The sequence below is a fragment of the Protobothrops mucrosquamatus genome, unplaced genomic scaffold (genome assembly GCF_001527695.2).
Source record: "Protobothrops mucrosquamatus isolate PMUCROS unplaced genomic scaffold, P.Mucros_1.0 scaffold380, whole genome shotgun sequence".
Taxonomy (NCBI): domain Eukaryota; kingdom Metazoa; phylum Chordata; class Lepidosauria; order Squamata; family Viperidae; genus Protobothrops; species Protobothrops mucrosquamatus.
Genome location: NW_015386712.1, coordinates 149,382 through 161,660, shown reverse-complemented (window position 1 = coordinate 161,660; position 12,279 = coordinate 149,382). Strand labels below are relative to the sequence as shown.

Genomic DNA, 12,279 nt, shown 5'->3' with positions numbered 1-12,279 from the left:
CAGAGGGGGACAGTTGAGAAAGATACCGTAACACGGCAAATGTTTTTCCTTTTGCTATTTCATAAGAATTTTGAGAAAAAGAAATGATACAAGATAAAGGTGTAGTTGCCTTGTATTCACAGTATTTCTGACAGGTATGAATCTGCTTATACCAGGCTGGTAAACACAAGCTTCTTCTCTGGTCACCTATTTCCAGTGACATTATAGCTAAATTTGAAAGTGAAAGGTGAAGTGCAAGACTCATGTCTTCCCGTGATCAGGACTATCACTCTACAACTGAGCTCTCCAAGGAACAAAGCTTGATTAATCAAGATAGCTTTCTAAAGATTCAGTGGACTTCAGTACTGAATGTTTCAGACTAAATTTCAGCTTATTTACAAGAAGGAGCTCGTTAATATCCCTCAGGAAAGTTCTTGGAAGATCCCAATCACGGGAAACCGAGAACCACATTTGAAAAGGGTTTAGCCAATAAGGATGTTCAGGATGTTCTTTAAGCTTTCGTTTATATCAGAGCCTCTCTCCCCAGATCTTACCACAGGCCTTCAAAATTAAGCTGTGTGTGTAACCAAATACTATATAAACACTGAGGAGCAAATAGAAATTTGGTTGGGCTTATGTGTTGAAGGCAAACAGAATGTTTCTTTAAAGAAACAGGAAGCCAAACTGTCTTGGGAAACACTTTAGACACAGAAACACTGTTTTTTAAAGAAAAAATAGTATTTATTTGCAATATAAACAAAGTCCCAATATTGGGTTCAGGATATATAGGGTCACTCATTTTTTCCTTCATTAAACACAGAAAGCAAAAGCTGTCCCTCACTAACAAATTCTCGCATATATGAAGAGGATGCATTTTTAAGTAGACCACCATTGGCACAGGAAGCCTTTATAGAAACCAGCTTAAGATACAGATGCACTAAATCCCTGATAAATAAAATTTCTCCTTGAGGTAAGATGCAGTTAGGAGATTCCTCATCTGCTTGCTCATCCATGTGTAGTGCTCCGTTTTCCTGCCTCTAAATGACCCAATAACCCTAACATTGATGCATAAAAAAAAATCATTCCAATATTTTCTTAAAAGCACATACACCCACACATACACATCACAGTTACATGATGTGATAGCATTAAACATTCTTCCATGTGGAGATTTATTTACTTTTGAAAAAAGGATATTTTTTTTAAAAAATGAATATTTAAAGGGAAAAAAGACTCCGTGGCTTTTAAAGGTTTGAGAGTGAAAGTGGAAAGGGAGGTGGGAAAAAGGAGGGACTACACTGCAGCCAATAATTTTCAACGTCCATTCTTCCCTCCTCCCGGAAAAAAAATAATAAGCACCACTTTTCTCTCATCTAGTATAATACATTAATGAGAAATATAGACAAGTCTTCTTGTTATAGAAGGCACAGCAAAGAAGTTCTCCCAAAAAAGTTCTCCCCAAAAACCTCCAATGGCCTCCATAGTTAACTAGCCTTCCCTCCCTCTCTCTCTCACACACACATAACATCATTTTTCCCTAAGTAGTATAATCCCATGGCCTCCCATGGTTCCTATTTAAAGTACCTTCTGGTAGTACCCAAGTTGCCTTCCCAAACTGGTTTCCTTCACATGCTGGCACCAATTCCTGGAATTGTCAGAAAGACTTCGACTAAACTAACCTGGATGAGAAATCTAGGCATTGTCATCTCAACCCATCTGGAAAGTGCCAGGTGAGGGAAGCTGCCTTAGGAAATCTGTGCTCAACAGCAATATTGTTTGATTCTTTGTTCACTTCCAGGCTGCTCCTTCCATGCTATTTATATATGTACACATATGTATCATATATATACACTTGTACATATATATATGCACCCATTTATATGTAAGAATCAAGTGTGCCAGATAAACGCTAATAACATGAATAGCATTTTCATTGCTTTGGAAGCTGGAATGATTTCAGGCCAGCTGGTGATGTTAACAGTCAAAAAGGTTGCGCATTACAACCAAGAGCCTCCAAGCGTGCTTTTACCACCTCTGGGTGGAGGTTATAGGAGATGTTATCTCAGGTAATATTGAATAGAGTGGAGATTGGTACAGAATAGGAAGGGGTGATGGGACCCGGGGAGGGTCTGGCAAAGTGTGTTTGTTTGTTTGTTTTTAATCAGAAAGCACATTGGTGCTTAGTCACCTTGGCAGTCAGTGCAGAAATGTTTGTGAAGGTGAACATGGTGGGGAGGGGCATACCTTGCCAGCTGGCTCTCATAAATCATGAAAACTCCAGCTAGATGCTACCCAGGTATAGCAACAGGTCTTCCTTTGTCTTTTCCCCACCCCACCTAGAGAACATATTGAGGCTTTACAGAGTGTGCAAAATGCATTTGGTCAATAGAAACATTTGAATTTTTTCCTTTCTCTCTTATATCTAAAAAACATAAAATTGAACAAGAACAAAATAAAATACTGGTTTTGCAACCTGGTCTGTACAAACAGTCAGGAACATACATATTGAAAAAGAGCTTGAACCCAAGAAAGAGTAAAGATTACCTCTTTTTAAAAAAGTAAACTGTGGATGTAAAACAACAGTCTCGGGCCAACACTTATTGGTCAAATTTGCTAAGTGCACAAGTCTTCTTTGCTTTCCACACCAACCCAACCCACACTGATCCAGTAATACACGTGTGTGTGGTACATGTGCATGAGTGAAGTGTATTGTATCAGTCTCTACACACACTAGAAAAGAGTTATTGCCAGTAACAGCTACAGTCAGAATGTCAGGCCATCTGCCCCATGAAATAATTCTGGTGAATGAAGTAACACTTCTGAACCATTTGGATTCGCATCCAAATACTAATAAATGGTGCACACCTTTTCAATTAAGCAGCAACTAGGCAGATCTGCTTGGAGAAACCAGTTCTTTCAAAGCTGACTGGAAAAACTTTTTCCATTAATGAATTTGAAATGCTCAAGAGAAGCTATTCAAGGATTGAGGTCTCCCCAACAAAATCTCCTTCATGTGGACTCCAATGTGTTCAGCTGAAACAAGTTGTGATTGGTTGGGGTAGTAAAATAAAGCTGGTCCCCAGGCGAGCGGTTGTCACATGGGCTGTTCAGTCCCAAAGTTCTTTCAAAGTCCAGAAGCTGTCCCATAAAGTTAAAATTGGGGGAAATGTTGGACTTTTTTCTTTTCACAAAATCGTAGGCGTCATTCAGAGACAAATTGAGCTTTTGCATTAAATAGGCCACAGTTACTGTTACAGACCTGCTAATACCAGCAAGGCAGTGGACTAGAATCCCACACTTCTTGGAACGGGCCTCATCTGCAACAGGAAGAAACATGTGAGATTTCTGGACAAAAGAAATTGGGGGGAGGGGTTTTAAAAGCAAGAGTAGAACAGGGAAGTTTAACTTAGATTAAAGCTTATAATAAATGCATTTTTATTATGCAGTTTTTTCTTCACAATTCAATGTTCCCTCGAGTTTCACATGCTGCCCAGATGCAAAGGCAATAAGATTGGTGTAATCAGGACAGTTAAATATTAGTTCATGCTGTCTTGCCACATAAAGGCATAAGCAATTGATATAATTGGAAATGATAAAGAAACAACCCAGCCATATCTTCGGAAGAATGACAGAAGTTACAATAATAGTTTTGCATCCAAAGTTCCTGGAACCTTTTAAAGACACAGCTCATTTAATCCTTGTTTCTTTTTAATATTAATCAGCATTTGGATGGATGGTTTACAACTAGCTAAGTTGACACGTTGCCATATGAAAAAAAATATTACTATAAAGGAAAGAACTTGAGTAAATAGCTTGTGTTTTCTAATTAAATCCAACCAGGTTCAAATGGATGTTAAAGAACTAAAATGTGTTAAAAATCTTTAAAAGAAACACAAACATCATGTTTGGTTATATTCAAGTAGACAGTAGTACTTAAAGAAACTAGGCTCCTACTTAAGGGTGAACAGTTTTCATAGGCTAAAAACACTAGCGTAGCAGTAACTGAAGAATGTTAATTACAATGTCTACACATAACAAATATTACATCCTAATCCTAAATATAGTTATCTGATATCTTTCCAATAAAGTAAGGATAAGACTGCAACTCCATGCATGTTTCTCTATATTTAGCCTCAGGCAATTGTACCTAACATTTACTTCAACCCATGCAACAGGTCTTCCTGTTGTTTTCCTTTGCATATGTCAGATCTGCTCTGAAGGACCCCAGAACAGATGGAGAGTAATTAACAATATATTCTACTGATGAGACACCATTGATACAATATATTCTTACACAAATGTTGAGGGGTGGATTTTATGCCTAGAAAAAATATGTAATTTAGCTAAAGAACAGCATGTGAGAGTTCATAAACTCTATGACATCAAAGAAAATTTAAGGAATGAACTTGTTGGCTTTTCATTTCATATCATTGTCCAAGCCATTAATCAGTGCCAGATCACTCAGCATTATTGTCTTCTAAATAAAAAAGTTTTTCCAAATATGTGCTAGTGTTCTATTTGAACACATTTTTTTCTATTTTAATCTGTAATCATTTCCTGTCCTAAAAACCAAATTGTGGTTTGCATAGGAGAGGATGTTTTGACTAAGCTAGTATCTAAATACCACATTCCACAAATAGGCCTTTAAGCAAATAAAAAACTTTTGATCAACTGACATAATACAAAAACAAAGATCAGCTTGTATCTCTCTGGAAATCAGTACCTAAGGCTGCACCTTCCATAAAAATATGACTTTAGAATATATGGAATATCAGGAAGAAGACAACTTTGATTTATTTACATTTAACAATTCACTCAGGCACATGTTGTTGCTATAGTAAGAGCCTGGGGCTGGCCAATGGCTACATTATTATTTGTAGTATATGTAATGTGGCAGATAAACCGCAGTACAATTGCAATTTGAAAATGAAATGAACTAAAAATACTGAAGGAGAAAATTCCATTTTAAAAAAAAATCTCGTATTTTAACTCTCTCTTCAATATGTTGGAGCCAACAGCACCTGCAGCAATATTATCTGGTTCACGCATGAATGCCCTCAGGTGACTTTAACATGTTAATGTACCAATATATGTACAGAGTCTAACTTTAATGATCAAATGGTGGATGGGCAGGGATGTGCTTTGTTTGTGTGAGCCAGAGCCAAGTTTTCTTCTATAATTTTAGAACTGTTCTGAGAATTGTCGAGGTTACTTAATGTGAACACCAGAAATGGCTGGCAAATTTGATAGGACATAAAGGTTCCAATAGCAGTGTGGAGAGATTCCAGGACACAAGAAGGAAGTTACTCTCTTCTCCTAAGCAACTCTGACACAAAACCTAATCAGCATATCATGGAACCACGCTGACCATATGAACTCCAAGATTTAACATGAGCAAGAATTCAAGACATTGGGTTGGAACTGATTTTTGCCTGATATATATTACTCAGAAAAAAAGGAATGTGTACAGCTCAGCTGTGCAGAGCTGAACCTCTCAAACAAAAATCAAAACCCTTACTCAATTCCTTCCCTATTCCACATGTAATCATTTCTAATTCACTGAAGTCAGATGAAGAATAATCTTTTGGCTTTAACTGGAATAAAGCCTGCAGCAAAACTCAGTTATATTTAAAGGGTGTAAATGCTGGCACGCTTACCAATACCTACTAACTTACACATGCCAAATCTAATTCTTAGACAAATGAAATCTATAGCAAGCAGATAGTAGTAAGAGCAGAAAACAGCTAGAACACTACCCAAAAGAGCTGTGACATCAAGAACAGGATGCCCAACCTACCAATGAAAGCGATGGCTTCAGGAAAAAACTGGGAGAGATTCTGACTCCAGTGATCTGAGATGGGAATCTGCTTGTACTTGAACTCTCCGTCATGCTCAAACATGTTGGGAAGATTAGGAGTGACGTTCAGAATGTACTTGATGCCGTATTTGCCCAAGACATCCAAGTTGCTGGAATCTTTGGCACAACCCAGATACAAATAGGGAAGAATCTGGACAGGAAAAGCTGGCTGGTTGTTTGGGATTGGGCTCCCATCAGACTCCGTGGCACTGCTGGGTTCCCGGTCAGATTCTCCATCAGAGCAATCAGAGCTTATCCTCAGGCCTCCCAGACCAAGGACAGAGGCAGGAGGAGAGTTGGCCGGAGAAGAACTGTCAAGATTGGTTTCACAATGCTCTGAGTATTCGGTCTGAAATTTATTGAATCCACCTGTGGGAGGGTGAAGAGAAGATATGCTTTAATGCCATGTTTCTTAAGTCAGTGAGGTCTTAGAAATTTGCTCTTTAAATATAACCTCCCCAAACCATGATTGTGGATTGAAAGAAATTAATTTTTTGCTGTAAAATACCATTTTCTCAAGGAGGCCCAGAAGATTCCATGAATATAAAATCAATCTTAAAACTAAAACAGGATTAACAACACATGAATATATACATTTAACAGCAACAGAGCTGGAATTACATTAGGCCCCCCAAAAGAAATACTACTTGCAGAAATGAGATTTGCACACTCAGAAGCTTAAGACAATGTTAAGTTTAAAATCACCTGGACTTATTTCAGTTAACTGTGTATAAGGCTGCTACCTGATTTTCTCATGCTCTGCCATAGTAATCTCAGCTGCCAACTCACCAAAACAGGCCTGGCCTGTTCCTCTATTTTAAACAGCAGCCTAACATGCAGTCCTGTAATCAGAAAGTTTTCACACCATGGAGACAAGTGTTATCTGTCACTGTCTGCAGATCACATTGAGCAGAAGACAATAAAATGTTAAGAATCCTAAAGGTGGTACCAATATAGCAAAAACTTTAACAGCACAGTCTAATTGTACAGACATTTCCTTAAAGCCCTATTACATTTACTATAACTTGTTGCCAAGTAAAAGTGCTTAGAATTGTATTTTAAGTGTCACTAATTTAACTGAATCATGTTGCCAGAGTCTCCCATTTTGTTTTGTCTCCTAAGCTTAACTCTTCCCAAAACTGTGTCACAGCATTTTAATTAAAGATAGAGATGTATCAGACTACTAATAGCTGGGTTTTATATTTTAAAAGTTGGTACATCACACATGTTGCTTCTTCATCCCAACTTGCTAAGGAAGTCTTCGATGCAACCTGCATCACATCAAAGCCCAATCTGAATGATTGCAACCTTAAAAGAATGACAAAAATGCAGAATCCATACATTCAATTTCAGCAAGCTGTCTTCCTGTACCCGCTACCCTTATGTTTAGACCCTGTCTAAGGAAGAATATGGAGAACTCAAAAATGGGAATGTTATTTTATAAAACTTGCTTGGCCTTAGGAAAGTTATTGCCTTAACATCAGTTCTGTAGCAAATGTAGTCTTCTATAATTTTTAAAAAATTGTGTACATATGTTTGAGTCCAAAATACCAACAAGCAGCATTTAAATGAAAATGTTGGGTTTGGATCTTTCCCTTAACATCTAGTTTTCATACTAGAAATATGGAGAAAAGGAAGCAATTAAAGAAGTATTCAATCATTCAACAGGCATTATTTAAGAAAAAGTGGACAACCAATCTGAGGAAGCACACACACACACACAAACTTCCTTTTTGATTTAAAACAAAAAGTAACAAAATTAAGATTTCATAAAAGTTTAAAATCAAAAGTTTCTCATTTTTTCTTGAGAGCTTCCTGTGTTCTTAGAACTCTGTAAGAGACAGAAATTCAGCAGCTGTAGCTTTTTCAAGATATTCAGTTATAAAATGCTTCACCTGCTAAATTACCCAATACACATTTACAGAAGTCCAATTGAAAAAGGGGACAAACCTGAGAATAATAGGTTTCCAGTTTACCTATCAAAGATGTTTAAAAACATGGATTAGAGGGAATTGGTTTAGCTTTAAATGGACAAGCAACAAATTAAGAATAATAGCAGATATGGAAGTCACTCTGTATCTGAAGGAGAATTTGAGACAGGAATGGAAACTTCATTTGTTAACAAAATTGCAATATGTGAATATTGCCTGCAATCAGCTAAATAGCTAACTGTATGATCACATAGTCAAAAAAGAGCTACATATATAAAAATGGGCACAAAGAACGTTTATCTACATTTAGTGTTCTACTTATGTATATGGAACCTGAAATTCTCTCCTGAATCTTTAATAGGCATCCAAGCAACACTTTACAAATCAGTACCATTATAAAAGACCTAGAGGTATTTAAATGGCCTGGTACAGTTGGAATAAAGTCATCAAACAGAATTCAGTCCTATACATAAACAGGAAGGGGAGAATCAGGTTTCTTTTTCCCCCTCCTGAAAAAGAAAGACAATATGAAACAGCCATTTTGGAATTTTAATTAGAAACATTTCCCATTCAGGCTCTCTCCTAAATCAGAAAAGGAGAGGAAAATAGAAAATTAGTAGCTTAACTCCTCAATTTTTCCTGTTTATAGGCTAGTTTAAAGGAACTGGGATTGTCAAGAGGAAATGTGGTGGTGTTAGCACAGCACCTGGGCTAAATAACTTTAAAAACATACTTTACACGTACCAAGAAAAATACTGAAAAAGGAACATGGGGGCAATGCACAGGAAAGCATTTACTGAACTACTTACAAACACATACATACATACATACATACATACATACATACATACATACATACATACATACATACATACATACATACATAGCGGGAGAGATCTATCCTAAGAACATTTTTTTCCTTATATGCTACTTAGTACTTCCCTTTCCTTGAGCTGTTTGGAAATCTGTAATTTTAATTTTACTTACACAGTACAGAGAGAGGGACAATTTTGGCTCAGTATCCCTTTCTATTTCTGCCTCAATCCTGCCACCAAGTGATCATGCTGGTATGTGTCCTGGGAAAAGGCAATTATCCTTACCTTGGCACTCATTCAGAGTAACTATATCACAACGCTTCCAGGGGAGGAGAGTGTTTTAGGAAAGCTGAATGGGGAGTTTAATGAATTAGGGCTTCATTCAAAATGAACTTCAGAGAATGGGAGGCAGAGACCAATGCAATGCAGCAAGGCCAGATACGTCATCTAGCTTAAGCAAGTTGCTCAAAGGCAAAGGCTGATCTACCAAGTCCGGCCTTCAAAGACACAGAAGAGGAAGCAGGGCACAAGACACAAGAGATTTATCTGCCAAACAAATTTCAACTAAAAAGCAGAATGGCAAACTGAGTACTGCCTCCTCTCTCTAGGTTATTACAAGCCACTTCTCTGGATCAACTGCACATGGCAAAAACAGTATAGTGGGGCAAATGGGACCATTGCATAAAGTTAGCCTGGCAGTGAGACAAGGGGTACAACAGCTATTCCTTGCTGTCAGCTCCTCCCTCTCCATCTGTGGAGGGGAAGAGCTGCTAAAGGGCACCAAGACAGGAGGGGAAAGAAAAAAAATGTAGATAGCTGGAAAGGCAGGACCCTCCAGAACTTCTAAATAACCACTCCTGAAATCCTTGACCAGTGTACATTCTGACTCATAGGAACTGTAGTCCAACATGGGGCCACACAGTCTCCTTCTCCCTTTAAAGACCAAGGTTGCTAGTTGATAGAGGAAAGGAGCAAGGTAAAGCCTAGATAATCATAGCTGAATGATGGAATGAAGCGGCTTTCCTGGACTTTCCCCATTCATAGTTATGGAAGAATCTCGCCAGAATGTCTCCTTCGGGAGGGAGAGAACGAGGTCTCCCAGGAGAGTTTAGCAAGGGAGAACATTTTCCCCTTCCTACCGAAGGGGGAGGAGAGAACTGACTCGAGACCAGAGAGGCCCGGAGGCCAGTACCTGCCGTGTACCGTACTCAGCACATGCAACCATTTTGCAAAACAATTAATCAAACAGGAGATGAAAGCAAAAGCAAAATCCTGCTTCGCCGAACCCAAAGGAACGAAAGACACGCGCCCTTTCGAAGTCCTTCGCGTGTTTTTTTGTTTTTGTTTTTTTGCTTTAAATGCCGACGTTCCCTTTCTTATCTTTTCTGCGGGAGGAAAACCTCCGGTAAGGGCAGCAAACAACTAAGATTGGGAAACAGGGAATACGTGATAGGATAGAGGGAAATGGAGAGATAAGAACAAATCGCGAGGGAGGGAGGGGGGGTGCGATTAGGCGGGAATTTTTGCCCCGGCTGGGGGACTCGCAGCCTCCAGCCCGGCTGGTAGAGTAAAGAGAGGACGAAGGGAGAAAAGCTCGCCAATCCTGCGTCGGGAGGGTCTGAGGGCTTGGAGGACGACCCCTCCTCATTTACCTTTCAGGTAGTACGCCTTGCAACCGTCGTCGCGGAGTTTCTGTAGCAAAAGGCCCAGGACGGAGGTAGGGGCCCCGCCGTCTTGCTGCCACTCGGCCGTGGATTCGTCGTAGAGCAGGACGGTGTCCGCCTTGCAGCGCTTGACGAAGCGCTCCTTGTCCTCGTTGTTGGGGATGATGGAGCGGATGGGCAGATTACCCTTCTTGAGGCGCCGGAGCATCAGGCCCGGGATAGCCAAGTTGATGGCGGTCTCGATATGCGAGGACTCGAAGAGCTCGTGGGGCCGACAGTCGAGCAGCAGCAGCGAGCTGCCCCCGCTCGATTCCAGCTCCTCCTGCAGCCACTCCACGCTCTTCCACGGCATCGCTGCAGCCATGGGAGCCCGGGGGTTGCTGCCCCAGATATGATTTTTCATGAGGATCGCACAACAAGGGGACGAGGAGCGAAGGAGCGGGCGGGGGAGAAGAGAGCAGGGACGCGCGCGCCGAAAACCAGTCACTCTCCCGGGGTGGGGGGAGGATTCCGCCGCCGTCCCCAAACCCACCCAGAAGGAAAGTGAACAAAAAGGGAGGGGGGGGAGAAGGCGACCCGAAGCGGCGATCGGCTGGAGGGTCGGCGGTGGGTCGCGCTCCGGCCGTTTCCAAGGAGTCGGCGTTCCGCTGCTTTGCCCGCCGCTAGGCTGCTTCCCTTCCACTTGCCAATGGAGATATAAGCGGGAGGTGCGGGCGAGCGAGCGAGCGAATCCCTCCGGTTCCTCTGCCTACTCTGGGAGGAAGATCCTGCGGAGCTACGGGTTGCCAGGCGCCTCTGGCAGCCGGCCCTCCTCTGGAAAAAAAAGCTGCTGCCGTTCTCTGGTCGGCTTTAGGCGGCTGAGCTGCTCCTCCAATATCCGCTACGTGCCCCCTCTGGCTCCATCGTGGATTCAGCCTGACAGTCTCAATTAAAAAGAGGCTTCGCCATCAGAGCGGCGTGTCGTGCTCGAGGAGGCGGGCCCTTGCGAGGGAGGGAAAAGCGCCAGCGAGCCAGGCCGGCCCCGCTTAAAGGAGAAGCGGCCTCCGGGAGTGTTGCAACCAAGTTTGTCAACCCCCGAGGTCTCCCTCCTCTGCGTCAGCCGTACGACTTGGCGCTCTTGGAAGCAGCCTTTCCCTTTCCAGAGCCTGTTTGGTTCAATGGAGGGATTTAAATAACGAGCCCGCTGTCCTGCCTCCTTTTGAGGGGTGGGGAGGCCGCTTCCCCGAGTGAAAATTATCGCTCGAGAAACATGCCCAGCCGCCGACAAAGCTTTTCAATGATAGCGCTTTAAGAGTTCAGGCAGGACAGTTTTTCGGGAGATGCACAACGGCTGATTAGGATTTATAGTTTAATTGTCGGTGCCAAACCTTTTTGATTTTAATTCTTTTGAAAAGTCCGTAAATTGCCTCGATGGAAAAGGAGACAGAAAGTGAGTAAACAACTTGAGGCTCTCATACTTGACTATTATACTGATCAAAAAGCCCTTCTAGGCCCCTAAGAAAAAAGTTGGCCCATGAAACTTCACCTCCCCCATTGCTTATCTCCCCCCCCCCCCCGATGGAGACGTTACTGACATTTTTATCGCTGGGGGAGGAGTTACTGTAAGATTCAAAATATCCAGGCCGCGAAATAACACTTCCATTGCTTTCAACTCCCTAATTCAGCCTCGACTCCCCCCCCCCTTTCAACTGTACAACTACTAAAATCCGCACCAGCGCTACAGAGCACCATGTAGCGGTCGTCCGGAGTTTAGCAGAACAGATCTAACCACCCCTCCCCCCCAATCGACAAATGACTCGGGTTTTTTTTTCCCCGACACAGACCCACAAAGTAATTACCTTTTAATTTAGGGTGGCGTAAAGTGCCCAGTCCTGTGATTAGTTAGGGATTTAGTGGATCGCGCGACTTCAGAAAACTGAATCGTTTTAATAAACCATGGTTATGCAGCCACTGGGGGCCCCGCTTCCCGATAAAGGGCGTAAGTATTCCGCGGACCAACTGCAGTATTTTGTGTCCATAGAAAAACAAACAAG

General features: G+C 41.5%; 1 protein-coding gene across 1 annotated transcript; it reads right to left on the bottom strand.

The window, feature by feature from the left end:
• Positions 1-713: 713 nt before the first annotated feature.
• LOC107287347 (dual specificity protein phosphatase 7) lies at positions 714-10,732 on the bottom strand. Its single transcript, XM_015815850.1, has 3 exons — positions 10,235-10,732; positions 5,777-6,205; positions 714-3,296 (listed from the first exon to the last, which is right to left on the bottom strand). Exons 1-3 carry the CDS (start codon positions 10,647-10,649, stop codon positions 2,989-2,991), a joined length of 1,152 nt encoding a protein of 383 aa, XP_015671336.1. The 5' UTR covers positions 10,650-10,732; the 3' UTR covers positions 714-2,988.
• Positions 10,733-12,279: the final 1,547 nt, after the last annotated feature.

What these genes read in the sequence shown, in the direction of transcription:
- LOC107287347 (XM_015815850.1), bottom strand. Translation starts at nt 10,649, where the DNA reads ATGAAAAATCATATCTGGGGCAGCAACCCCCGGGCTCCCATGGCTGCA. An exon ending in CAAGGCGTACTACCTGAAAG is followed by an intron (nt 6,206 to 10,234) that starts GTAAATGAGGAG and finishes ACCCTCCCACAG; the next exon opens with GTGGATTCAATAAATTTCAG. An exon ending in TGAAGCCATCGCTTTCATTG is followed by an intron (nt 3,297 to 5,776) that starts GTAGGTTGGGCA and finishes TTCCTGTTGCAG; the next exon opens with ATGAGGCCCGTTCCAAGAAG.